This window comes from Erpetoichthys calabaricus, chromosome 12, assembly GCF_900747795.2.
Source record: "Erpetoichthys calabaricus chromosome 12, fErpCal1.3, whole genome shotgun sequence".
Lineage (NCBI taxonomy): Eukaryota > Metazoa > Chordata > Cladistia > Polypteriformes > Polypteridae > Erpetoichthys > Erpetoichthys calabaricus.
This window is the reverse complement of record NC_041405.2, coordinates 153,426,225-153,454,111: the sequence shown is the minus strand read 5'-3', so window position 1 is coordinate 153,454,111 and position 27,887 is coordinate 153,426,225. Positions and strand designations below refer to the sequence as shown.

The 27,887-nt window shown below is 39.2% G+C and overlaps 1 protein-coding gene across 2 annotated transcripts in view; it reads left to right on the top strand.

Moving 5' to 3' along the window:
• The window catches only part of LOC114662879 (very low-density lipoprotein receptor-like), a 55,595-nt gene extending 32,656 nt beyond the window's left edge, over window positions 1–22,939 (top strand). For both annotated transcript variants that reach the window (XM_028816591.2, XM_028816592.2), the window contains 6 exons: window positions 274–413; window positions 6,415–6,556; window positions 9,612–9,713; window positions 14,038–14,172; window positions 16,907–17,061; window positions 21,148–22,939. In XM_028816591.2, the coding sequence (XP_028672424.1) occupies window positions 274–413; window positions 6,415–6,556; window positions 9,612–9,713; window positions 14,038–14,172; window positions 16,907–17,061; window positions 21,148–21,183 (710 nt within the window). In that variant the 3' untranslated portion in view covers window positions 21,184–22,939. The remainder of the gene's footprint in view (window positions 1–273; window positions 414–6,414; window positions 6,557–9,611; window positions 9,714–14,037; window positions 14,173–16,906; window positions 17,062–21,147) is intronic.
• Window positions 22,940–27,887: the final 4,948 nt, after the last annotated feature.

The following is a 27,887-nucleotide window of genomic DNA, read 5'->3' as shown; positions in this document are numbered from 1 at the left end:
TAGACAAATGCCCACCACAAACATGATTATAGTACACAAACCCACAGACACACTGAAGATTAAAAGACACAATAATGTTGTTTTTAATCTACAGAGGAAATTGGATCCCACAGAGACAACCCTCAGTCAATGAATGTAGTCTGTTCAGAATTAAACTTGGGGCACTGGTACTGTAAGGGAAACATTGTACATGCTGCATCACCAAGTAATATGTGATAAGTAGTATATATTGATAAAATAAAAGAGTAACACATTTTTGTCATTTTGTTCAAGATCCTGCTCAAAGTGTCCTGTACTGGGTTGACTCTCAACTCCATCATATCTGCCGGGTTGGACTGAATGGGCAGCATCGCCAAACTGTTTTGCAGTTGGAGGAGTACTTGGGAAATCCATTCGCTGTAGCTGTCTTTGAGGTAACAGTTTTCATAAAGAATTAAAGAGTGTTAAAAAGTGCAAAGAAGGCAGACGCAAACTGAAACCGCGTCAGAGAAATAATTTCAGTGAAAAGATAAGCAACAGTCTATGATTGAGTATAGAATATGATTACGGATAACATGGCAGAAGATTAAAGGGAATGTGGAGAAGAAAGGCTGGATGCCAATCTAATTTTTCTGCAGGTCACAATTTTCTATATGAACTAGAAAGAACTAATAACGAGGAAACTTTATAGCTCATCATGGTGAATACCATCTCAAAGTTCTTTACAAGCTCAGGATTGTACAGGTTAACATTCATTCTGAACTTGAATAATCAAAAGACTCGGAGAACCTTGCATTTTATTTAAAAATCCCTTTCATGTCATGTCATTTTCTAACCTACTTAATCCAGACCATGGTAAAGGCGGGGTGGGGGGATTGCTGGAGCTCATCCCAACTATCATAGGACACAAGGCAGGAACAAATCTTGGACAGAGTTTGAGTCCATTGCAGGGCATGTGTTTGGACAGTGGGATGAAACCGGAAAATCAGAGTTATCCCACACAGACATGGGGAGAGCATGTAAACTCAATGCAGGGAGGACCCAGGACACAAACCCTGGTCTCCTTGCTGCGAGGCACAAGTGCTACCTCAATGTAATTCCTTTCAGATTTCACATTTCCAATCTAGTTTATCCTTTTTGCTTAAGCCTGAAGGAGCTAATGCCCATGCACAGGAGTTACAAGTATGGCACCTTCAGCAGCAACATCTGCCGTCCCACCCCAAACCTCCATTCTGTTATGATATGTAAACCACAAGACATCAGGAACATGAGCCTCTTTTCTGTTTGTGAGAACCAGAACACCTGTATTCCTTATTAACTGTATTATATGCATTTTTCTTTGTGGTGAGTGCCCATTAATTGTCATCTCTCGCATACACATTAACTGGTTCCTACGACTTTCAACAAAATCAAACCTGTTTTGTAAATTGTGTAATGTGACAATTCCTTAAAGTGAAAAACATCTGATAGGAAAGGTTATGAGTTTGATCCAAAGTATAGTGATGTATGAAAAAACTAAATGAATTTTCTTCAGAAACAATGTTAGTAATTGGCGGCTGAGAACATTTTATTGCATTGGTAATTTTGAAAGATTCAGGCCAATGTAGTGCAGTTGTTTGCTAATCGTCCTACACCCACATCGCGTAGATTTGTGCCCTCCATCAACAAAATGAAAGAGGCAGAAATTGGCTCAGCACTTTCATACACACATCCATAGTTGCTTCCACTGATTTTTCAGGTAAGAAAGAGAGAAGTTTTGCGGTAAAGTTGTTATATTCTGGGGCAGCACGGTGGAATGGTGGGTGGCAATACTGCCTTGCAACATGGAAACAGAGGTTTGTGCGCTAGGTGCTGCCTGTATGGAGTTTGCATGGTTTCCTCTCAGTGCTCCGGGCTTCTCCCAGCATTCTAAAGACATGCAGGTGAGGTTAAATGCCAATGCTAAATTGCCCCATGTGGTTGTTTTAGGTGTGTTTGCCATGCGTTAGACCAGGTGGTGTTCCTGTCTTCTACTCAATGATTACTGAGATAGGCTTCAGCTTTCCCCAGACCCTGTCCTGGATAAGTGGTTTAGGGAAATGGATGGAATGGTTCTATATTCACTATTAATAGTTCTGGAGTTTGGCAAAGTGTTGTTTGTTAATTAGCACATTAGGAAATCTAATACTTAAACATACTAGCAATATTGGTAACTAGCCATCTGTGCTGCCCACATATCAATATTGTTATTGGTCTAAAAAATCAATATCCATTGGGCAGAACTAAGAATGGACATGAAGCATCTTTTTCTCTATAAAGTATTGAGAAGTTGCACCTTTTTTTTTTTTTTTTTTTTTTTTTTTTTAACATAATTAATGTGTATTTTATGTATTGTTTTTTAATATGAAATGTATTGCAGGGTAATATGTACTGCAATCACTGTTCAAATTTTAAAACACAGAAATCAAACAAAATTTTGTAACCTTGTGGATACACTCACATTCTCTTTCAGTAAATTCACAGTAATAATAATATAATGGTTAATGTATTTTGTCAGTGTAACTGTGTGTTAGTGATTGGAGACGGCAAAAATTCTCTCGAGTCCTGTTTGGCTGTTGTGCCGACATTCCATTACTAGCAGTCTTAATTGATACCTAAGTAGACAAATTAAATGGACTTTCCTGTTCTAAACTAGGGGGCTTCGCTCGCCAGCCACTTTGCGTCTCTGCCGCTTGCGTAAGTGGATTTCACTTTCACCAAACTACATATCTTTTAATTCTCGCAGATGCGCCTCTTCATTGGGAAGAAACACTACTTTTCCCCGATGGCAACACGAATTAGACAATCTACAAGTCTCTGACTTAAAGTTTAAATCCGAACAATATATTCGATCTCTTTTCGCTGTTCCGTTATTTCACCGAGTAATAATTTCCGTTTGTTTGTGCTAATGCGATCTTTACTCTCCTTTTTTTGAGACTTTTGAATTTTCGTACTTCCATTGTCTCTAACCTGCTCTGCATGTGTATCGCGCCAATGTTTTTGAATTCTTTACGATGTTCTACTTTGTCATCTATTCTTAGTCTTTTATTTCTGGCCCTGGTTGTGGTTAAATCTCTTGGCACAAAGTCTCGTCTCGCGGGACGTGAAAGTATTTCTCTGAAAAAAGTCACGTTGTGTCCCAGGCTAAAAAGTCTTGTCTTGTCCCAGGATTTTTTTATTATAATAGAGAGATGTAGCTTTGATAAATTTTGTTTTGCAAAAAAAAAAAGAAAAGCAAGAGGCTTTACAAAAAGTTTGAGTGAGTAATGAAAGATGTGCAATGACAATTATGTGAATTAAACTTGATAGACAAAGTTAATGGCATATGAATCAATAATCCAGAAATTAAAAAAAAAAAATAAAGTTGGAAGCATTAATGGTGACCCTTGAACGCTGAAAGTTTGTATTACAAGTGAACTCAAAAAGTATTCAGACCCCTTCACTTTATTATGTTGTGGATTTAAATTTAAATAGAAAAATTTGCCATTATTACACATCACACTACACTCAATAACTCGTAATCCAAAGTGAAAATGTGTTTTTAGAGAGGTTTGTAAATTTATTAAAATAAAAAATAACTCTCTCATTTAAATAAGTATTTAGACCCTTTGCTGTGCCACCCCAAATTATGATCCGTTGCATCTTGCTCACTAATTCTTCTGGAGACATTTCTAGAACTTGATTGGAGTCTACCTGTGGCAAACTGAATTAATTGTTTTTTAGAAAGGCACATGAGTACCTGTGTATATAAAGTCTCGTAATTGACCATGCATATCAGGGACAAAAACCAAGCCATGAAGTCCAAGGATCTCCCTGTAGACCTCCATGATCAAATTCTGCTGAGGTATAGATCGGGACAAGTGGATCAAACCATTTGTAAAGCTTTTAGTGTTTCCAGGCGCACAAGTGGCCTCAATAATTGTGAAATGGAAGAGGTCTGAAACCACCAAGACTCTTCTTGGTGATGGGCATCTGGCCAAACTGAGTAACCAGGTATGAAGAACCTTGGTCAAGGAGGTGACTAAGAACCCAATGGTCACTATAACAGAGCTTCAGAAATCCTATGCTGAGATGGGAGAACCTGTTCAATGGACGATCATCTCAGCAGCACTCCAACAATCAGGTGTTTATGGTTGAGTGGCTAAAACAAAAAGACCCTTGAGTAAAAGGAATATGACGGCCTTTGAGGGACTCTTGGGAGCCTGAGGAAGAAAGATTCTCTGGTGTAATGAGTCAAAAATTGAACTCTTCTGGCAGAATTCCAAGCACTTTGTCTGGCAAAAATGAGGCACTGCTCATCACCTGCCTAATGCTGTCCCTACAGCGGTGCATGGTGCTGACAGCATCATTCTATCAGGGTACTACTTAGTAGCAAGGACAGGGAGACTGGTCAGAATTGAAGAAAGGATGAATGGAGAGAAAGGTCCTTGAAGAAATACCTGCTCCAGGATGCATGCCACCTCAGACTTGATCACATTAAGATGTGCCCTGTATTTTCATTAATTAGAGAATATTGTAGAAGTGGGTTATAGATTACCAATAATGGCGTACTGCACGATAACATGCAGTGAATACACTTGACTTGACCATTCCTGGTTTTCATCCTCTTTCTCTGCACATTTAGCATTCGTTTGCTCAGAGGTTGATGCGCTTGCTGCTTCCTGAGCAGCTCTTCTTTTCTCCATTCTACCGGCCTGCTGCTTCTCTTCTTTCATCGGCATCTTTTCTTGATAAAACTGATTGTTAGTTTTTGTGTTGGAATTACTTGGTACGTTTTCTTTAATCTGTCTCAAGAATGATTAAAGATATGAAGAGGTAGTGGAAGTGACCGCGAAAGTGGTAGGGAATGAGAACAATGCACGTACGCATGCGCCGCATGGCCGCCCTGCTGCGCGCTGCTGAGAGTTGATTCTACAATAAAATAAAATAAAAAATAAGAAGAGTAATAAAATTAATCACCCAGAAAGCGAATACTAGACGTCATGTAGTATATGTGTATCAAATTTCAGGTCAATAGGTGAAACGGTTTGCGAGCTACAGGTGATTTAAAATCCTGGACAGACAAACGAACAGCCACGGTAGCGTATTATATATAAAGATAGTGTACTATAATTCTGTTAGCAAGAGTTTCATTGTGCAGTTTTGGTTCAAAGGCACTCACGTTTGCCGTTATTGTGGGTCACTTAAGTCATTTGATTCATGAACTTTATTTTTAAAATTAATATGAAGCATATTTCAAATATAAAAGATTGATTTATGTCACCTTAAAAATAGTCAAAACAGAATTTATATTGGAAGATTGGCTTCTTCAAAAATATCTATGACTATACATGCTGAATTTTGTAATAGATTTTTATACCTTTTTGTGGATGGAAAAACACTGTAACGTGTTTATTGGAAAACCAAAAGCTTCGCCATGTGCCAGTACTGGAAAGAGCAATGCTGGTATATCTCAAGTGGGATTAGTGGCATAGTGTTTCAGTGCTAGCTATTTTAAAGGAAGATGGAGGAAGTAGCTGGCTTATATTTGTGTTCAGTGGTACATTTCATAGATGAAAAATCTGTTTATAAAGAAGGAAGAAATATTTAATAAAATCCATAAGTAATGGTTTTTGGGAACATTGTTAAAACTTTAGTTAAAGCTTTTATTTTATGTCTATTCCAGTATTTTTATATCCAAGGAGCAGTCAAAATGCCTATCCCTAAAATGATATTAATGTAGCTATGCCCTTTATCTTGAGTTTATTTGTCTTCAATTGTTACAAATATCTGTACAAACCCTGCATGTTTTACCTATAATTGGCAATACTGTCTGTTGTTCAGCATTGAAAGATTAAATGTTAAAGCTTTAATGTGGACCACATTTGACTTGAAATATAATTAGTGTGTTTTAAAAAGCACAAATATTTAAATGTAAATATGTGAATATTTCATTCATTTTAATACTTCAAATTTCCAGTTAATTTTATTATCAGAAAAAATGTTTTTACAGAATATAAAGAGCACACCTTTAACCCACCTGTATGCACAACTATCCAAGCACTAGACATTTAAACTAAACTGTTACCTGACAAGCTATGTCTGTGTAAAGCAAAACTGGTACTCAGCATACTGAAAAGTTAATGTTCAGACTGAACAGACTTCCAGACTCGGTCAGTTGGAAAGGTTAAAGTATCTCCCATACAGATAGTGTAAAAAGAAAAACTGAAAGGGGGGTTAATACTTTTTTTGTGTAATATTATTACTAGTTTTACCAGTGGAGCAGCTCTGTTTCTACAAAAGGTTATAGGTTTAGGCCTTTGTTGTTAACTTTATTGAATATTTTGAGTTTGCGCCTTTCTTTTCACTCAACAAAATGAAAGATAAAGAGAGTGTATTTTTTGGTTACTAATATTATACGTTTTCTTTTCCTTTCAGAATCGAGTGTTTTGGAGTGATAAAGAAAGTCGCACCATCTACAGTGCCATAAAGCTGAATGGCTCTGATGCTAGAAAGTTAATCTCTGTTTCAAGCAGCCCAAATGGCCTGGTTCTGCTTCATCCAGTCCTGCAGCCAGAAGGTACTAAATTTTAACTACCCATGTTGACAAGAAGAGCTACCATTGTGTCTTCAAGTTATAACTCTGTAACCCTCAGAATCCTTTTACTATATGCATTTTTTAAGAATGAAATAAGCTATGAAGTTTATGAAGTCCATTAATGCAAAGCGTTCATGACCCAGAGAATCCCTTACTCCAGGTCTGCAATAATAACAATCTTAAAGTTGTTAGTTTTTGTCAACATGCCTTACTGGACAATAGTACAATGTGTACAGGGTCTTTTTTTGATGTTGTGAAACAAAGGTGGGAGATTAGAAAGAGAGAGCTGAGCTGATGCCACCTGAACATCCGCTTAGCATTGTCTCTCAACCTCCACTTTTTCTGTGCAACATTGCCACTACACTCCACCCACCCACAGTGCAAATCTCACCCATGTCAATGAGCATATTGCTTTGGACTCGCAACACAAAGCATCTCAGTTTGCAGATTTGCACAGTGTTTAGAGGCATTGTCTATGCATCTGACGTAAGAAGTTCTCCTATTAGCTCACGTTGTAAGGAGACTGATTCTGAGCCAGACAGTGGATTCATGACTGACAATGGCAGTTCACAGTGCAAATCTGAAAAACTGAGATGCTTTATTGTGTAAATCAGCAGCAACACACTAGGCAATGGCTGAGTCTTCCCCTTGTATCTAAAAGGCCAATACAATGGTTCTGAAAATGAAACAGTATGATCGGTTGGTTTGTGGTTATTGTATATTTGATGGCCAAAAATATAAGGTAAAAAAGCAAAAAGGTTGCAAGGTCTTTTCAGATGGGAGTCAGATTGTTAACTGAGGAGAAATGATTGCGCTGCCCCTTTAGTGCAAGCCAGACCAGAAGAGTTGGGGCCAGAAGATGGCAACCCAGAAGTGTCATAATAGGACAACCGCCAGTCTCCATCTATTGGAAGGAAAGAAGGAGAAGTATTAGGTGACAGTGCCAACCCTAAACTCGGAGTGGAATTACAACTAGCTGAGCCTTTTAAGTTGTGTCCAAAGCGTACATGTGTGACTAAATATATATTGTTTTTCCATGGACTGATACCTTGAGAAATCAAAGTTCGCAAATTTGCACTGTGGTAGCTGGCAGTGGTCAGCCACAAACCCGCAACGTGTGGTTTAGAAACGGCTTCTTACAGCGTGAGCTAATAGAAAAACACTTATCATAGTCATGGCAAGATTTGCACTGTGGAGGGGTGGAGTGTGCGGTGGTGCTTTGCAGAAGAGATCACCAGGAAGTGCTCCAATTGTAGTGCTTGGCAGTGGTCCCTGCCCACATGAGCATAGGTGTTCTCCTATTACCTCATACTGCAAGAAAGTTCTTTTGCACCTGATGTTGTGGGTTTATGGATGACCACTGGCAATTACCATAGTGCATATTTTTTAACTGTGATGGCTTGTGGTTTGAGTTCACAACAAAAAAGTATTTACAGTCATATGAAAAAGTTTGGGAACCCCTCTCAGCCTGCATCTCAACAAAAAAGATAACAGTGGTGTGGCTTTCATTTCCTAGGAACATCTGAGTACTGGGGTGTTTTCCAAACAAAGATTTTTAGTGAAGCAGTATTTAGTTGTGTGGAATTAAATTAAATGTGAAAAACTAGATGTGCAAAAATTTGGGTCCCCTTGTAATTTTGCTGATTTGAATGCATGTATCTGGTTGGATTAGCTCTTTAAGCCTTGAACTTCATAGACAGGTGTGCCCAATCATGAGATATAAAGGTATTTAAGGTGGTCAATTACAAGTTGTGCTTCCTTCCCTTTGACATTCCTCTGAAGAGTGACAGCATGGGATCCTCAAAGCAACTCTCAAAAGATCTGAAAACAAAGATTGTTCAGTCTCATGGTTTAGGGGAAGGCTACAAAAAGCTATCCCAGAGGTTTCAACTGTAAGGAATGGAATCAGGAAATGGAAGGCCACAGGCACAGTTCCTGTTAAACCCAACAGGTCTGGCATGCCAAGGAAAATACAGGAGCGGCATATGAGCAGGATTGTGAGAATGGATACAGATAACCCACACATCACCTCCAAAGACCTGCAAGAACATCTTGCTGTAGATGGTGTATCTGTACATCGTTCTACAATTCAGTGCAATTTGCACAAAGAACATCTGTATGGCAGGAAGATAAGAAGCCCTTTCTGCACTCATGCCACAAACAGAGTTGCTTGTTGTATGCAAATGCTCATTTAGACACGCCAGATTCATTTTGGAACAAAGTGCTTTGGACTGATGAGACAAAAATTGAGTTATTAGGTCATAACAAAAGGTGCTTTGCATGGCGGAAGAAGAACACCGCATTCCAAAAAAAACACCTGCTACCTACTGTCAAATTTGGTGGAGTTTCCATCATGCTGTGTGGCTAGTTCAGGGACTGGGGCCCTTGTTAAAGTCGAGGGTCGGATGAATTCAACCCAATATCAACAAATTCTTCAGGATAATTTATGGATTCCATCCCGGAGTAGCCAGTGTGAAAAGATCAGACTCGACATACTTAGAAAGGTTTGGGGCAGCCACCCATATAATTTCCTTGGTAGCAGTAGGTTTTGAAGTCAAGACTTAAGTGTCTTTGATGTAGTCCAAAACAAGACTGAAGACTGGTGGAATAATTTCCGGCTTTAAATGCCATAACCGGAAGTGACATAGGGGAACAGGAAGTGATGGGTTTCTGACGTCATAACCGAAAGTGATACTCTTCCAGGTGCCCAAACTGGAAATGACATCTCCAGGGTTGATTCAGACAGGTTTTCCCGTTTTTGGTCTGCAGAGACAACAGAAGAAGGTTTAGCGCACCCCACCACCCCCTGGCCTGGCATGGAATTACCTTCACTTGGTCTGAAGAGCGCCCTCCTATTTGCACGTGTGTGACACCGGGTATACAGGAATCTTCAAACTTGCTTTCCTAAACTTGGGGTAGCTCCTAAAGTGAAAAATGGCCAGTTCTTGATTTTATTGTATCCTATTTGTAAAGTGGGCTGTTATATATAATTATTTCTTCATTATAAGTGCTAATTACGCTGTCACTCTCTCCGTAGGTCACAACGTTTGTAAGGACCATGAAGCCTCACCTGAGCTCCTCTGTGTGCCAGTGCCTACCTCAGACAAAAACCGACTTGGATTTGCATGTCTTGAACCTGGTGAGCTAATTTTAATTCTCTAGTTTTGAAATATTACACTTTTTGGTATTTGAAAATATTTGTGTAGTACCCAATTTTGTATGTATCACAAATTCCACTCTTTTTTATTAGCTATATTTTTGGAACTTCATCTTTGATTTAATGTAGTAAAGGACCTAACATTTCTATGGTCCAAATCACAGATATGGTAGATGTTTGAAGACTGCCTTTCTTACTAAGCATCACCCTAAAATAGTCTTTTATCCATTTCAGTTTTCTCAAATTTTGTTTCACTCAGCCTCAAGCTTACAACAGTGTTTTTATTTCACAGAAATGTTCTTGCCTTCCTGAATTTTAGATTTTTTATACATTTTTTTTAATTCTTTGAGGGTGGATGTCAACTTTTGTTGAAAAATTCAAGGGTAGAGAACGGTAATCTGCTGTGAACGGTGACAAAACTCACTGTTATGTTTTAGTTTGACTCTCTTTACTAGTAGGAAAGAAGGTTTGATTGATTTGACTTCAATTGCCGGCATACACATGAGAAGCGAAGAGCAAACGATCTCTGGGGCCGTCTTCTAAAGGTGTAGACTCTCACTTATCAGACACCTTTCACATGTGAGTCCAAACATAAAAGACATTACCTTTTCAGACAGTAATATGCTGACATAAAATGTCAGTTCCTGTTTCCTTTTCCATACACACATTTGTATGTTTTTTGGATATATAACATGTTACATTTAAAAGTATTCATAAGTTTTTCAAAAGCAGTGAGCATGTCATCACAAGACACAAAATTTTAAGCTAATATAATATTTAAAATTTCAGGGGATTTATTATTTTTGGAAGGATCCGCTAAATTAAATTCCTGCAGTTTTCTAATTAGCTGCTGCCGATATGGAAAGGTTAGCCCACCTGTGCTTTTGTTGGTACACCAAAATGGGTGTGGCTGCTTAAGTTCAAAGATGGAAGACAAATACAACTACATGATTTTAATGCAATTACATTCTTACCAACCTACTTTGCTCTATTGGAAAGTTTAGAAAGTAAAGATATTTAGTTCAGAAGTTTAAGTTTTGCCATTGTATCTGTATAATCAGTAAACTACTACTTAAATCAGATAAATGGTTTGCACAGTATATTTTCCACAGCAGTTTCCTTTTCTCTTGCATGTTGATTGCATTTGCAGGCGATTTTATAGATTAGAGGATCAAACCATTATTCCTTCCATTTTATGTATAAAAAGATGTGATTCAAAAACAGTGCAAAATGATTTATTGTAAGTCAAACAAATACCTATAAAATCTATAAGTAAGTTTACTTAGATTAGGTAGACTTTATTATCTTAGAAGGAAATTCATTTTCAGCAGGAAAGTACAAAACACAACTCACTGTTACACATATACATGAAAATAAGCCAAGACACAATAATTAAAAACTATTGTTATCATGAGTATACACACTTACGATTAGTTCAAAGAAGGATAATTACCTTTAACAGCCCACAAAATAATAATTTAGAATTCAGCAGCATCCTAATTGAAAGCAGTTTATACTGCTGCAACATGCCACGCTGCAGGCACATGTCTGAATACTAATTGTCAGTCTTTGTAGCATGCAAAAAAAGCAAATAATCCATTAAAATTCAGGCAGTTTTTGCCCACCATGATCACCGCTCCTTTTACTACACATTTTCTCCCAAGATTTGTCCCTCACATTTTTTTCTACTTTTTCATACATTAGCTGCCTTCCAAACTGATGTTAGCCAAGATTTCACACCATGGGTTGGCCACCATCTGATTGTCTTTGTAGTGTTGTGATGAGGTATCATTTAAATATGTTGTGGAAACCAGCTCCCCAAATACCCGAGCACAACAGACACCAGGCACCAGTTCAGAACAACACACATTTATTCAAGTGGGGAAAGCGATTTTCGCTCGCTCCCCACAGCAGCGCAGTACACCAAGTACAGTAATTACAGCACACAGCACTTTTTCTCTCTCTCTCTTCTGTCTCTTGTCCTCCTCGACTCCTCCAGCAAATTTTGTCCTGTACCTCCCTCGAGTGGAGTGAGGCGGCTGCTTTTATAGGGCCCCCTGAAGTGCCCCAGGTGTCCCATATTCTCTTTCCCGCCTTGCTTCCGGGTGTGAAGGCAGTACTACAGAGAAAGGCTTTGCAGTTCTCCATCCACCCCTGGCAGTGAATCATGGGCCCCAACATGGCTGAGCTTTCATGCTCCATACCCATGCCACTGTCCTAAGCCAGGGGGACTGCCCTCTGCCGTTCCAGGTGAATTAATTCCCTGTGTAAGCTCTCTCTCCCGATCCTTAATTTAAGCAGATGTCCCAGCTCAGCTGTCAGTTACAGTGTATATTTTCTTACTTTTTAGACAAGTCTTTTCTCGATTTGTTCCACATTTACTGAAAATGAACAGAACTGGGTTTCAGAAAACATATGGTTACCGAACTGGCCAATAAGAGTTTTAGAGATCTGCATAGTGTCTGCATTGGCACGATGCATAGTCACATTTTTGAGCAGGTGTGTGTCAAGCTACAAGGTAGACTTGATGCAGAGGTATGAATCGGCCTTTCCAAATAACAGAATTCAAAATGTTTATAGTTCTAAGAATAAAAGAGTTCTTAACTGTTTCCCTTCATCCTTAGGAATTTAAATCTGCAGCCTGATGCCAACAGTTGGAATTTAGGAAAAACAGGACAGCTACTATCTGTCTGTCTTCTGTGTGTATTGATAATAGCATTTAAAATTGAAATAATACTGTAATACAAAGGTACATGGGCAATAAAGTCTTTAGCAAGCTATGAAAGGTTCGTGAACAGAGAATGTTTATGTGACCAACAAGAAAATTGAAACAAAAGTGACTACATTTTATTTGACTTTGTTGTTGGGGGGACAGGGGGTGTACACCAGTTAGAGTATTTTTAACTTTTTTTTGTAGTTTAGCTGAAATAAACAGGGTCTGCTGTGGGTAGGAAGTAGCCAACAGTTGTATAGTACTCAGGGAAACAGTGTTGTATTATTAATACATTGATGGTATGATCACTACAAAGTATAAAATATTGATTTTAAATATAGATAAGGTAAAATGTTAAATATATTAATTTTAATACATTTTATCATCAACTTTTTTCTTATGTCATTCTTGTATACGTCAAGCATGTATTTAAGGCACTTTACAAGATTTACAATGGTGTATACAAGGGGGTACCCAAAAATAACCAGAATTGAAAAAAATAAATAGTTTTAATAATTTTTGCATCCTGAAACTTTAGTCTCCTTTAAAGCCCTCTCCATGTGAATGAATGCATTTGTCCCAATGGTTTTCCCACTGATGGAAACAGTTTTAGAATTGCTCAAGAAGAACATTGTCCAATGCCTGCGGCGATTTTTCTTTGACTTCCTCCACGGTACAAAAACGCTTTTTGAGTTCTTTTTTTCATATGCGGGAACAAGAAAAAGTCTCACAGAGAAAGATCAAGTGAACATTTCCCCTCGTTTGAAACGTGAACACCATTCATAAACCCGTGTTTTACTTAAAGCTTCCTCTTTGAAAGCTGTATCAAGCATCACTACAGTTTCAGCCGCTGTTTTCCCCAAGAGAAAACAAAATTTAACACAGACTCGCTGTTCTTTATGATCACCCATCACAAAAATTGCAGAACACGTTTAGTAAGCACCAAGAAAAACCGACACACAATGCCGTACGAACAATACAGAGCAACGCCACATGGCAGCCTGCCACAGAATACTGTTAAGTATGCTACATCTAGCAGCAAAATTCTCAAATAAGTCCGTATTGCACACAAGTTACAGATTCAGGTTATTTTTGGGTATCTCCTCATATACTATAATTTTTACAATTTGAGTACAAGCAGTTTGAGGGACGTCAGTGTCGCATAAGGAAGTCAGAAGTCTGCGTTGAACCAGCAACCTTGCCGCATAAAGTCCAATACTTTGGCTCCTAGGCCATACTACCTTTTAATATTTTTGGTGTTTCACTCCCATTTTCTTCATTACTAATTTTTATTTTCTTCAGAGATTATAATCATGGTGTTCCTTATTGATGTTTATTTCTGGTGCATTATAAACATATTGTTTTCTTCTATTTCCGGCTCCATTAAATTCTGTTAGAAAGACTGACAAATGCCTGTTTGTAGGCTCCTAATGGTTTTGTAGTTACACTTTTGTAACATAAAAATTGATCAAAATGCTAATTAGTATTTGATAAATCCTAAAATGATCTCATCAACATTCACTAGAGCCAAATCTATGTGTGGTATTCTGTCTAATGATGTTTCTGCACTTGCTTGCTTTTTTTTTTTGACAGATTCCAGTGTTCCTGACACACGGAGCGTTCCGGTTTCAAATTCCACTGTTCCTGGCACACAGGAAATTCCTGTGTCACCTCAGTGTACTGACCCAAAAAGGAGTCTGGGCTTTGTTCTGATTCTGTCGCTTACTGGTATGTGCTATATTTAACTGTACAAATAATTAGCGCAAGGAATATCTAGCTGGAGCTTGTCAGGTTGTCTCTGGCTTGTACCTGTGCTTTTAAAGATTTGTTTTCCAAGATTTTGTTTTACTTTGCTTAACATATATTGCACCTTAGATGATGGGTTCTTACATACAATTTCTTCATTGTATTTATCTAATGCTCAGCATAATTACTGGACTCGGACAATCCAGAGTTCAGGCGCTAGAAGGAAATGTGGACAAAGTTAATGCCCTGAACCAATTGTGTAATAGATTTTTCCCTCCTTGCACCACCACCTTCTTTCACTGACCATTAAACACACACACATGATCTCTACTTTATTAACCACTCCTACCTGCTCCATAAGGCTTATTCCCATTTGGACAACGCTGGAAGCACTGTGAGGAGTATGTTTTTTGATTTCTCTACTGCTGTGTCTTCTACACCATATACTGTAGTAATCCCTGTTAAGGGTTAAACTCAGACATATGCAGGTGGATGAGCCTATGGTGTCCTGGATAATGGAGTATCTGTCAGGTACACTATAGTTACGAATCTCAAGGACAGTGTGAGCAACACTGGAGCACCACAAGGGACAATCCTATCTGTTTTTCTCTTCATCCTGTTCTTCTTGGTTCATAAGTATAAATCCAGGTTATGTCACTTGCAGAAATTTTCTGATGATTCTGCATTTATGGGATGTATTGATAAGGGGGATGAAACAGAGGAGAGGCGTCAAATGGAGAACTTTGTTTCTTGGTGCAAAGAGAATTGTCTGCAACTCGGCATCAGTAAAACCAAGGAACTGCATTTTGACTGTCGCCACACCAAAGAGCCTCTGCACCTGGTCGCTATTCAATGAGCAGATGTGGAGGTGGTATGCCACCTCAAGAATATGATGGTCCACATCAGTGACAGGCTAAATTGGTCTAGCAATACTCAGGAAATCTAGGAACTATAAAAGAAAGTGCAGATCAAACTCTTTTTTTTCTTAGGGAACTGCATTCCTTTAATGTGGGTAGTGAAATCTTTTCACATCTTCTATAATTCTGTGATGTCCAGTGCGATTTTCTGGGGCCGGTAACATCATTTCAAGAAATGCCCACCAAATCAACAAACTATTTAATAAGGTAGACTCTTTTTCGGCATGCACTGTGGACCAACTGGAGGTAGTAGTGGAGCAGAGAATGAAGACAAAACTGATGGCCATTGTGAATAAGGCTGCACATCCTCTCTGTAACCCACTGTTATGAAGTACTTTTAGCCAATGAATTATTCAGCTGAGTTATGTCAAGAATCCATCATACCAATAGCAATAGGGCTTTATTGGGTTAAGTAAAGTTCTGTCTGTTCGTCTATTATAGAATTCTATATTGCAAAAGTATTGGGACACCCCTCCAAATCATTGAATTCAGGTGTTCCGATCACTTCCATGGCCACATGTGTATAAAATCAAGCACCTAGGCATGCAGATCGCTTCTACAAACATTTGTGAAAGAATAGGTCACTCTCAGGAGCTCAGTGAATTCAAGCATGGTACCGTGATAGGATGCCACCTGTGCCATAAGTCCATTCGTGAAATTTCCTCGCTACTAATCATTCCACGGTCAACTGTTAGTGGTATTATAACAGTGGAAGCAATTGGGAACAACAGCAACTCAGGCGCATAGTGTGCAGATGTCACCAACTTTCTGCAGGGTCAGTAGCTACAGACCTCCAAACTTTGTGTGGCCTTCGGATTAGCTCAAGAACAGTGCATACAGAGCTTCATGGAATGGGTTTCCATGGCCGAGCAGCTGCATCCAAGCCTTACATCACCAAATGAAATGCAAAGCATCAGATGCAGTGGTGTAAAGCACACCGCCACTGGACACTGCGGATGTGTCCTGTAGAGTGACGAATCACGCAATCCAATGGACGAGTCCAGGTTTGGCAGTTGCCAGGAGAACAGTACTTGCCTGACTGCATTGTGCCAAGTATAAAGTTTGGTGGAGGAGGATTATGGTGTGGGGTTGTTTTTCAGGGGTTGGGCTTAGCTCCAGTGAAAGGAATTCGTAATGCCTCAGCATACAAAGCCATTTCAGACAACTTCATGCTCCCAACTTTGTGGGAACAGTTTGGGGATGGCCCCTTCTTCCAACATGACTGCGCACCCGTGCACAAAGTAAGGTCTATAAAGAAATGGATGAGCGAGTTTGGTATGGAGGAACTTGACTGGCCTGCACAGAGCCCTGACCTCAACCTGATTTGAACCTGATTTGAACACCTTTGGGATGAATTAGAGCGGAGACTGCGAGCGAGCCAGGCCTTCTTGTCCAACATCAGTGCCTGATCTCACAAATGCTCTCCTGGAGGAATGGTCAAAAATTCCCATAAACACACTCCTACACCTTGTGGAAAGCCTTCCCAGAAAAGTTGAAACTGTTACATCTGCAAAGGCTGGGCAAACTCCATACTAAAGCCTATGTATTAAGAATGGGATGTCATTAAAGTTCAAGTGTGTGTAAAGGCAGGCGTCCCAATACTTTTAGCAATATCTGTCTGTCTATACAGCCCTTCTATGGTGGACCTAAATCTTTCTGATGTGCAAGTAATGGAGACTGAATTTTAGTTTCCACATTTAAAGAATTGATTTTTTTGTGTCATATTTTGTCATTTCATGTAATACTGGTAAAATTATATTTCATATAAGGTGACTCACTTTTGTGTTTCTCTCTTGCAGTTCTTCTCTGTTTGGTCTTTGCTGGCTGTTTAGTTTTTTGGTGGAGAAACAGCTTTACTCCCACCCCAATCATTTCACTCCAAGTAGTAACCAGTCGGAATGAGTCCCAGGAGTTTCTTTATCCTGCCAATCAATCGGAATCACTAGAACAACAGGTGAGTTTGAAACTGGAACGTTCAGTTCCTTCTGGCACTAGAGATGTGTATACATAAATCCTTCGGTATTTTTTTTTTCCCTTTTGGACTGTTGATGCAGTCTTTCGTCAGCACCATAAAGAAATATTACCACTATTTGAAGCTTTTACTGACCTCAACTGGATGAAAATGTATAAACAGTAGTTAATTTTATTTTAACTTTTTTCAAACTGTAATGTGAAAGTGTAATTTTCAAATAGCTGCAACTTTCTTCTACTCAACAAAGTGCAGTAATCTTTGATTTTAATTCAGGTTTTGAATTTTAAAATGATAATGGCAATGTTCAATGTAATGTACAAACAAAAATGACAATGTTGTTAATGACAATTCTTGCAGTGTTTATATATATATATATATATATATATATATATATATATATATATATATATATATATATATATAGTTTGTTCCTGTGAAAGAAAGTTTACTTGATCAAAAAATAATGTTATTTATTGAATTAAATTATTAAAAATAAATTATTGAAATAATAATGATTTATTGAAATTGAAAACCACGCCTTTCTTGATATTAAAAACCACAACATTCTTGATATTTTAATTTATAATTTAAAAACAGAATAAGAATCTGAAAATATAACAATCACATTAAAGTTCAATAAATTCTTAAAAGAATGATACCAAACATATATATGTAGGTTTTAAAATAAGCCCAATTTAAACCATGACAAAAAAGTGACATAAAAAGTCACACAAAATCATTGCACTTTTAGGTTTAGGATTTTATATATAGAGAGTAGATTATAGGTAACCTATCAGACATAAGCGTTGCATTCATAAATTCTGTACACCAAATGTAAATCCAATGAGACAAGGTTAATTTTTGTATTATAGTGTTTTGTTACTGTCTGTACTATGTATTCATCTTATCTGGACTTTCTTTTTGTGTATGCTTAGCTCACAGCAGGGGAAAAGGTAGTTTTGAAAAAGAGACCGTTTAAGTTCACAGGGCATTCAAAACATCATAATTTGTTCAGATGTCAGATTATGGAAATCGCACCTTTCCCTCTCTTAGTCTTAAACGTGGGGGGCCATATTTAAGAAGTTCCAATTCAGATACATAAAAAATTATGTGGTTAATTCAGATACATAAAAAATTATGTGATTTAGAGGAGGCCTGTATAGGATGGTAACCTGTGTGCGCACGTTTGGATTTTTAGGCATAAATTGTCTAATGGCACCAGTCAAAGTCCTATTTATATGAAGCAAGGCAAAGAGGCCAAGGCATGACTTTTGATGTTGACCGAGATAACAAGGTTTAAGGAGATGTACAGGCCTCTTGAAGGTGTTGAATTCTTCAGAAAGTAGCTACTAACATTTGAAATTATTATTGAGATGCCTTGGAAGTGCCAGTTGTACTTGCTCATATGTAATAAACACAAAAGAATGCCATCTTGCACTATACATCACTTTCTGAGCTAGTTTGTCGCAAGGAGCCTATTTGTTAGCACTGGGAAAGAAGCCAAAACCAACCAAGTACTTGCCAGTTCACACATGCAAACAACAATCTGGTCCACTTTAGACTTATCAGTAAACTTAACTTGTATAGTACTAGGACGTTTTTTGCAGAAATTCAGTACAAATACAAGAAAAGCATGTAAACAATCATGACCCATACTATAGCTAGCTGCCTGGCCAAACTGAGCAACTGGAAGAGAAGGGCCATGGTAAGAGACGGAGGTGACTAAGAATGTGATAGTCACTCTGGCTGAGCTCAAGAAAACTGATGGGAAAAATCTTCAGGAAAAACATCCACCAATCCAACACTCCACTGATCTGGACTTTATGGCAGAGTGCCCAGAGGAAAGGGCACCTGAAGGACTCTCAGATTGTGAGAAACAAGATTATCTGGTCTAATGAAACGAAGATTGACCTGTTTGGCCTAAATTCTAGGCGTCCCATCTGTAAGAAACCAGGTACCACTCATGACCTGTGCAATGCCATTTCAATGGTGAAACATGGCAAATGAAGGATCATGCAGTGTGGTTGTTTTTCAGTGGCAGGGACTGGGAGACTAATTAGGGTCGAGAGAAAGCTGAAAGGAGCAAAGTACAGAGATATCCTTAATGAAAGCCAGCTCCAGACTGTTCTGTACCACAGATTGGGCCAAAGGTTCACCTTCCAACAGTACAATGATCCTAAGCACAAAACGAACACTAAGATTCTGGGCTTTGCAATCAATGAATTGAAAGATTTTGTCATATTAAATGGCTGAGGACAGATTTCTACTGTAGAATGACCAGCAGGGGTAGGCGGCAAGTTGGTCAGGGTCTCCAGGTCTGTGACTGTGTCTTGACCTTTGTCTGTTGGTTTATTTTCTTCAGTGATGCTGCTGACTGGGAGTTTTTGCTTTCCAGCCCTCAGTTGTCAACTGGCCATAGTTTAACAGTTAATTAACAGACAAGATTCCATTTATGTGAATCAGTTTTTAACTACTTGTGCTTTCCTGTCTGTTTAAACAAATCTGTTTCTTTATCCATTCATCCATTTTCCAACCCACTGAATCCGAACACAGGGTCACGGGGGGCTGCTGAAGCCAACACAGGGCACAAGGCAGGAACCAATCCTGGGCAGGGTGCCAACCCACCGCAGGACACACACAAACACACCCAACACACCAAGCACACACTAGGGCCAATTTTCCACCTAACCTGCATGTCTTTGGACTGTGGGAGGAAACCGACGCAGACACGGGGAGAACATGCAGACTCTACGCAGGGTGGACACGGGAAGCGAACCCAGGTCTCCCAACTGCGAGGCAGCAGCGCTACCCACTGCGCCACTGTTCCGTTTCTTTATGTGAATGCATTAAAAAATTAGTAAGCCCGCTGGACAAAGAGTTAGTTACTGCCCTTGTAAGAGATGATACATACTTGAAACACCAACAGAGGACACTTCAGTATGTATACCGTAATACAAATAGCTGTGTTGTATGCTTTGGGGTTCGTAGAGTGATGAGGAGTAGTGGTGTGCTCGTATCTATCTGTGAAAAGTGAGTCACACGACAGACATGAATGATTGTCAAAAAGGGATCATTGCATTTGGCCATGCCATAGGGCATTGTGTATAGAAAGCTGCCAACTTTCCAATGGGTTTTCCAGCACTGGCGCATATCACAATCAACCACTGATTGTCGCCAGAACTGCCGTCAAAAGATGGTGTTCACAGATAAGGACCATCATTATATGTCACGCAATCTTACATCAAGCAGGTATCCTAATTTTATTGATTAGTTGCAAACACTCTGCTTTCAAAGCAGTGTTGAAAAAGTGTAACCTGTTGTGCTTCATCTCGAGAGTGGACACAGAATGGCTACCCCAGCCTTCCAAGAGTCACGTGTGGAGCTGGAATTGTGTGTGATTGGCACCATGAACATTCAGAAACATTCTCACAGCTCTACAGGCCACCAAACGCCCAGATTAAAATCTCAGAGAAAATCTGAGGAACTATCTGGAGCATCGATGTGAAATGCCGGGAGAGCCATCCATCCACCTGATCTGACCGTACTGCGGGATTTCATGCTGGAATAGTGGATGAAAATTAATATCACCAGCCTATATCTGCAAACTGGTGGCATCAATGCCAGGCAGAATTGCAGCTGTTCCTCAATCTCAGTAAGAGTTTGCACTCTATTAGATGAGATTTAGCCAGGGGTAACCTTTTATTTATTTTTTTTTTTGTCCGGTGATCTTAACTTATGAAGTCTGTTGTTGCATTCACTTGTGAACTTATTACAGCCACGTTCATGGAAAAGCGCAATACAAAAATAAACTAAACTGAAAAAAATGTAAAAGAGTTCAAAAGATAGCAGTAGAAAACTAAAGGAAAACAAAATGTGTTATGTTTCCAGACATTAAAATATAAGAAATAAATGCATATCTTAAGCTGTAGGTAGACCTAATAATTAAATGGCATGAGATCTAAAAAATGTTTCTGAGGATTGTAGGAATTTTTTTTTTTTTTTTTTTGATGCTGGAGACTACTAGAAAAGCAAACTGTGACATTCACACCTCTCTTTCTGTCATTCTAGGTCACTCTGCTTAAAGGTGAAGTTGTTGGAGATTGATGCTGGTATTGTTGCTGAGGATTACCTGAAGGGTTTTTTTTCCGTCTTTTTAGTGACAATTTTAGCACTTACCGAATAATTGATTGTACAACATCTGCATCTCAGAATGGCTGACTCAAGCTGGACTATCGGATCTATTCTGGAGTTAAAAACTTTGTGAAAAAGAAAACGACCAAGTAGAGCTTTTTGGTTGTGCCTCTGTGTGTGTGTGTGTGTGCGTGTGTGTGTGTGTGTGTGTGTCTGTGCTTTTTATTTCATTTTTTTTTCTTTCAAACTTGTGAAATTTGCAGAATTGTTAAATTCCCCACTGAAGTTAAAAGGTCATATAAGACCCAGGAGGCTTACCAGTCAAAATATATGACTTTTGAGTCCGACACCTCATTTGCACATTGTTTATATAATAAACAAACATTTTCTGTTTGCCAATATTCATAATCAGCATTAAAGCCTGTAGAAAAGGGGGCATCCTGAAACCCTCTAGTATGAAGCACATGGCTGCCTTTTGTCCACGTGTCTTGTTTCTAGTGGTTTTTAATTCATACCTATGCTATGTACCCTCTAGAGAAAGACAGAGGCATTATGGGATTCTATCTTTATTTAATTTTAGGGAGAAAATAACCTTCCATTTTTTGCTTTGGGGAAATGTATGTTATCCTAAGAAAAATATTTGCAAAAAGTAATGGGATTAAACCCAGTTAGTGACACCTTTCCAAATTTGAAACCTCTGAATCTGTGTAGTGAAGAATTTGCAAAGAAACGTTCAAAAGTTTTTGTTTTTTTTGAATCCGCACATCCCCCATTATCTGTTTTTTTTAAAAAAAATCTTTTCATAAAAGCAAAATACAGAAAGTGCAGTCATGTTTTATGGTTATTTGGATGCAAATAGTAAAGATAATTCTGGAACATAAAAAATGCATCTTTTGTCCCAAATGATGTTTAAATGTTTCATTTCCTTTATTATTGACTGAAATAAGATTTGAAGTCTGTTTAATAGTTTGAGTTGTTTTCTGTGGAGCTGTGTTTTTTAAAGACGTGCTTAAAAACAAATGTACACTTCAGTTTAACTGTCACTAGGTGGCAGTGTGCGTGCCTCTGCTGTTGACAAAGTGACTTGAAGGTTTTTTTGGCTGCCTGTTTGTGAGCACTTAAGAGATTTTTTTAATTTATTTGGTAGTTTTGTAACAGGCTATAAGCCCCTCAAATCTTGAGATTGTCTTCACTTGCTTGTACTGATTAAGCCTATACTTCATTTGTACTGTAGAAGAATATAAAATCATGAAGTTAAAAATAATCAGTTTCAAAATAGTTAAGAAGTTTCAATCCGTTAATATGTGAAGACAAAAAAAGTGTGAGTTGTATAGTAATACACAGAGATGAACACACATGTGTGTGCGTGTGTGTTTATATCTTTAAATGTTTTAAAAAAAAAAAAAGGGCTTCAGCATCTTACAATAAATATGTTACTGTTAAATGTTTTGAACAATTTCAACAAGAAGGAATTTGTGTCTGACTACAGACCTCAGTCCTGTAAACATGTCTGTTATTTATAATTAATTTATCTGTCTTGTGGATGTAACTGTTCCCTTTGTTTCAGCATAAGTGTGTTGGGGTATTGGGTATTTAATTAAAATCTGCAAATATATATATGTATTTTTCCATCTCAGGAGGTGTTACATAGCGTGCAAGTGAAATACAAAAGAGTCATTATATTTTAATACTAATTTCAATACATGAAATAAAATGAAGGTTGAATCAGCTGGATTTCCCTTGTGTTTACTTGACAAGTTTTATTATTTTGTACATTTTCCAGCATCCTATTATTTTTGAAAATTGTTGTCTTAATGATAGAGGTAAGTGGTTTGTTATATGAGGATAGCCTTTGATTTTTTTCATAAATTATGAAAAAATTCTTTCTATTATGTCTCATTTTTTGAAGTTTTGGCAGGTGCTGAGACAGTGTATGCAGCAGTCGGTCATTCATTTGTGAAAATTCACACAATCCACGTTTATTAAGGTATGCACTTTCAAGAAGAATCTTAATGTTTATTTCATATAGTGCTTGTCATAAACTTAACCATCAGAAGGCGCTTTTTGAATCAAACAGGTACATTTGTAGGTAATGAAATGAAGTATAAGATATTTTAACCCATGATAATAATTACTTGTTCATAAGTAAATTCCTTATCTTCTGCTTTCCACCTCCCCCTAGCATTCCTGGATAAAAAAGATGCATACAGTCATATGAAAGAGTAAGTACACCACATTGGAAATTGTTAAATTTGAACTGGTAAACAGTAGATCTTCATACAGACGGTGCCTACAGATACAGGTGATATACGTGAATAAAAAGCAAGTGAAAATGTGCCATTTCAGTCATTTATTCAACAAAAATATCAAGAGATGAAATGGTCTGCTGGAAAAAAATGTAAGTCCACCCTTGGCTTCAGAAGCTGGTATTACCCACTGTAGCAAAAATGATTTCTTGTAGGCGTTTAGCATAACTACATACCACTCAGTGAAATGTTGGACCACTCCTCCATGCAGAATTCCTTGCATGATGTTTGGGTTTCCTTGCATGCACTGCACTTTTCAGATCCCCTCGCAACATTTCAATGAGATTCAAACCAGGGCTTTGACTAAGCCAGTCCATAATCCTTCATTTCTTCTTTTTGAGCCATTCCGTGGTGGATTTGTTAGTGTGCTTTGTATCATTATCATATTGAAGGGTCCAGTTCTAGTTCATCTTCCAACTTTTGCAAAGATGGCCTTACGTTCTTCTCTAGCACACATTGATATGAAGCAGAATTCGTAGTTGACTCGATATCTACATGCTGACCAGGCGCTGGGGTTGCCCATAACATTTACACCACCATGCCTCACAGTTGGCATGAGTTTCTTCTCCTGAAATACTGTCTTTGGTTTGCACCAAACACATCTACTGTTGCTCTGGCCAAACAACTTTATCTTTGATTCATCTACCCAGAGCACGTTCTGACTGGTCATTACCTAGATTTGCAATGGCAAACAGTAGTATTTAATCTAATGTTCTTTTTGGATATTCTTTTTGGACACAAAGGGTTTTTGCCTGACACACCTCACATGCAGGTCAAATTTGAGCGATCTCCTTCTGGTTATAGATGTACTTTTTCAAGAGTTACCTGCTGATCCCAGAATGAAATTTTGGGGTTTTGGAGACTTAGTATGAAACATTCACCTCTTAGGCTGAATTTGCTTGCCTGGGCAGTTCTAGACAAATTTTCTGTCATTTGAAGTCTTTGCTACTTACAGATGATTTTCCTCACACTGGAGTGATTAATAATTTGGCAGTCTTTTTAAATCTCTTGCAGACTCCTACCCATCCTTAGCCTCCTTTCTGAAGGCCTTATATTGCACTTTTGATCTTTGTATGATGACATCACACACCTTCTAAGCAAAGAGAACACTGGAATCTCGATATCTGCAGTTTAAATAAGATACCTGCATACTACCCAAGGATGTTCTTATCATCGGCACCTAATCTGGAACACTTGATTTCTCATTTTATGGATCTGAGATAGTGGTGACTGAATGATGATGACTTATTTTTTACATGACTGTATGTCAAAATGCTGTTTATAGACTTTAGTTCAGAATTTAACACAGTTGTTCCCCCAGAAGGTGATTGTGAAACTGAGTGGATTAGGGCTGAACACCTCCCTCTGTAATTGGTATTTTATGATAGAGAGGCCCCAGTCCATTCGCAACACTGGAGCACCTCAGGGCGGTGTGCTCAGTGCCCAGCTCTTCATCATATTGACTCATGACTACACAGCCACCTACAACTCTATAATTACATCATCAAGTTCAGTGATGACTTTACTGGAGTTAATGAGTGAAGATGAAAGGTCAACGTATAGAGAGGAGGTGAAACAGCTGGTCATTTGGTGCAGACACAACAATCTATCCCTTAACATTGTCACAAGACTAAAGAGTTAATTGTCAAATTCAAGAAAAAAACCCACCCTGACCACATCTTAGTCTGCCTCAATGGTTCCACTGTGGAGATTGTAAAGATTGCCATGTTCCACAATGTGCACACAACTGAGGTCCTCACATCAACTAAGCATATCACTTACTCACTAAAATAACCAGCATAGGCTACACACTGTGAGGCGAGCAAACCTTCTACCTCACGACATTTTAGAGTTCTGACCAGCTGTATTACAGTCTAGTATAGCAATTGTATCATGTGCAACTGCAGGAGTTTGCAGAGAATGTTATCATGGTGCCTCTCCCTTCTCTGAAAGACACTTTCTTCAAATGCTGTGTCTGCAATGCTCACTCCTCTCATAAATTCTTCATTCTTTTGCCTTCTATAAAAAAAATTTAAAAAACAATACCACAGCATCAGAGCCAAATCTGTCATTGTCCTCTACTCTCAGCTGCTCCCGTTAGGGGTAGTCACAGCTGATCATCTTGTTCCATATCTTCCTGTCCTCTACATCTTGTTTACTATACTAAGTAAACTAATTAGTTTACTATTATTTATTAGTTTACTTTTTATGTATTTGAACAAATCTGTATCCTTATATGTGCTAGTTCTGTAATTAATGTGTGATATCATCTTTTCTTGAATTTTGCCTTGTAGTTTATAGTGTTGTATTTCTGAGATGGCCTTGATAGATTGGCCATCTATTTCTATGAAGAGGAATACTTGTGGGGTGGCACAGTGGGTAGCGCTGCTGCCTCAGTTAGGAGACCTGGGTTCACTTCCCGGGTCCTCCCTGCGTGGAGTTTGCATGTTCTCCCCGTGTCTGTGTGGGTTTCTTCCTGGTGCTCCGGTTTCCTCCCACGGTCCAAAGACATGCAGGCTAGGTGCATTGGCAATCCTAAATTGTCCCTAGTGTGTGCTTGGTGTGTGTGTGTGTGTGTGCGCGCCCTGCGGTGGGCCTGGTGCCCTGCCCGGGGATTGTTTCCTGCCTTGTGCCCTGCCTGGGGTTTGTTTCCTGACTTGTGCCCTGCCTGGGGTTTGTTTCCTGACTTGCGCCCTGTGTTGGCTGGGATTGGCTCCAGCAGACCCCCGTGACCCTGTAGTTAGGATATAGCGGGTAAGATAATGGATGGATAGAATACTGGTGTTCTGTTTTGGTGTGTTGCATTTACCCAGTCTTTTTACACCCACTGCACACCCAACCTACTTGGAATGGAAACTCTCCCTGAATTGCCTTTCCCAAGATTTCTTCCAATTTTTTTCCCTACAAGGTTCTCTTTTATTAGGAGTCAAAGCTGATGGCCAGGGTCCATGCCTATCCGGGACGCCCCTTCACCACATCTGCCAAGGGGGACAAGGGTGGGAAGCCCAGTATCTCCCCCTAGACACTAGATGGCAGCCTCCCTGGGTTGCAGCGGTGCCTTGGACTCCCCCAGGGCTTCATGGGGATTGGAGTTCTGTGCAGCTCTGTGGGGTTCCGCAGGCGCCGCCAGGGGGTGCTGGAGCAGGAGTTGCTGCCCCCTTTTGGGCACTGGTTTTGCCTTAGCTGGAAGTGCAGCCGGATGTCGCCAATCAAGCACCTGGAGCACTTCTAGGTACCCAATAAAAAGAAGCCAGCGACCACCACTCAGCGGCCAGAGTCGGGTGGGAGGAGGACAAAGCTTGTTGAGGAGGAGTGGTGGTGGAAGAGAGATGAAGAGTGCTTGGTGTTATTGTGGTACTGTGTTGTGGCTGGAGGGATTACAGGGAAGACGTGCCCTCCAGCTGAAGAAAAATAAACAGTTTGTTTTATTTTACCCATGCCTCCTGTGTCAATCTGTGTCGGGTCAGGTGCTATATAGCGCTCTTCTTACAGTCAGTAACGGCCTGTTAAAGCCCATTGTGGCATTCCTTGTGTGATTTTGGGTTATACAAGAAATCAGTTGTTGCTATATAGGTGACCTCTGTGTTGGTACTCCACTCAAGCCTGCTGTTCAGATGCACCCCAATATATTTTAATGTCCTCAGCCCCTCCACACCTTCACCATTAATGAGAACTGGGGTGCAGAGAGTGGGCTTGGACCTCTTAAAGTCGGTGATTATCTCCTTTGTCTGACTGAAGTTGAGTTGCAGGTGGTTCAGTTTGCAACCATCCAGCAAAGTCTTTCACTAGTTCCCTGTATTCATTCTCCTGCCCCATGCTGATACACCCAACTATGACTGTGGAAAAACCGTCAAAAAATTATCTTCAGATGACCTGATTTAGTACTGCATTGAATATTAGCCTTTTACAGCCACTTCTGTCCATTGTCTGGGTGTGGACAGTCCACTGTGACTCAGAGGTCCTTCTTGTTAGGTGTACTTTCAAGTTTCAAATGTCCCATTATCTGTTCACATGGTAATACTTCACATTGGCGGAGTGGTGGCTCTGAGGCTAAGGATCTGCGCTGGCATCCCAAAGGTTGCCGGTTCGAATCCCCGTCACTGCCAAAAGAGATGCTACTCTGCTAGGCCCTTAACCTCCAATTGCTCCAGGGGCACTGTACAATGGCTGACCCTGTGCTCTGACCCCAAGGGGTATGTGAAAAGATGCATTTCACTGCATGTTGTCCTGTATAACTATGTATGTGACAAATTAATAAAGAATTATTATCATTTACTGCCCAAACCTGTATTCTGTGGAGGCTTCTCTGTTCTGCACTGTTGGCCATTCACTACTTTGGTCTTAACCTTCAGACTTAACTGGCTTGTTACT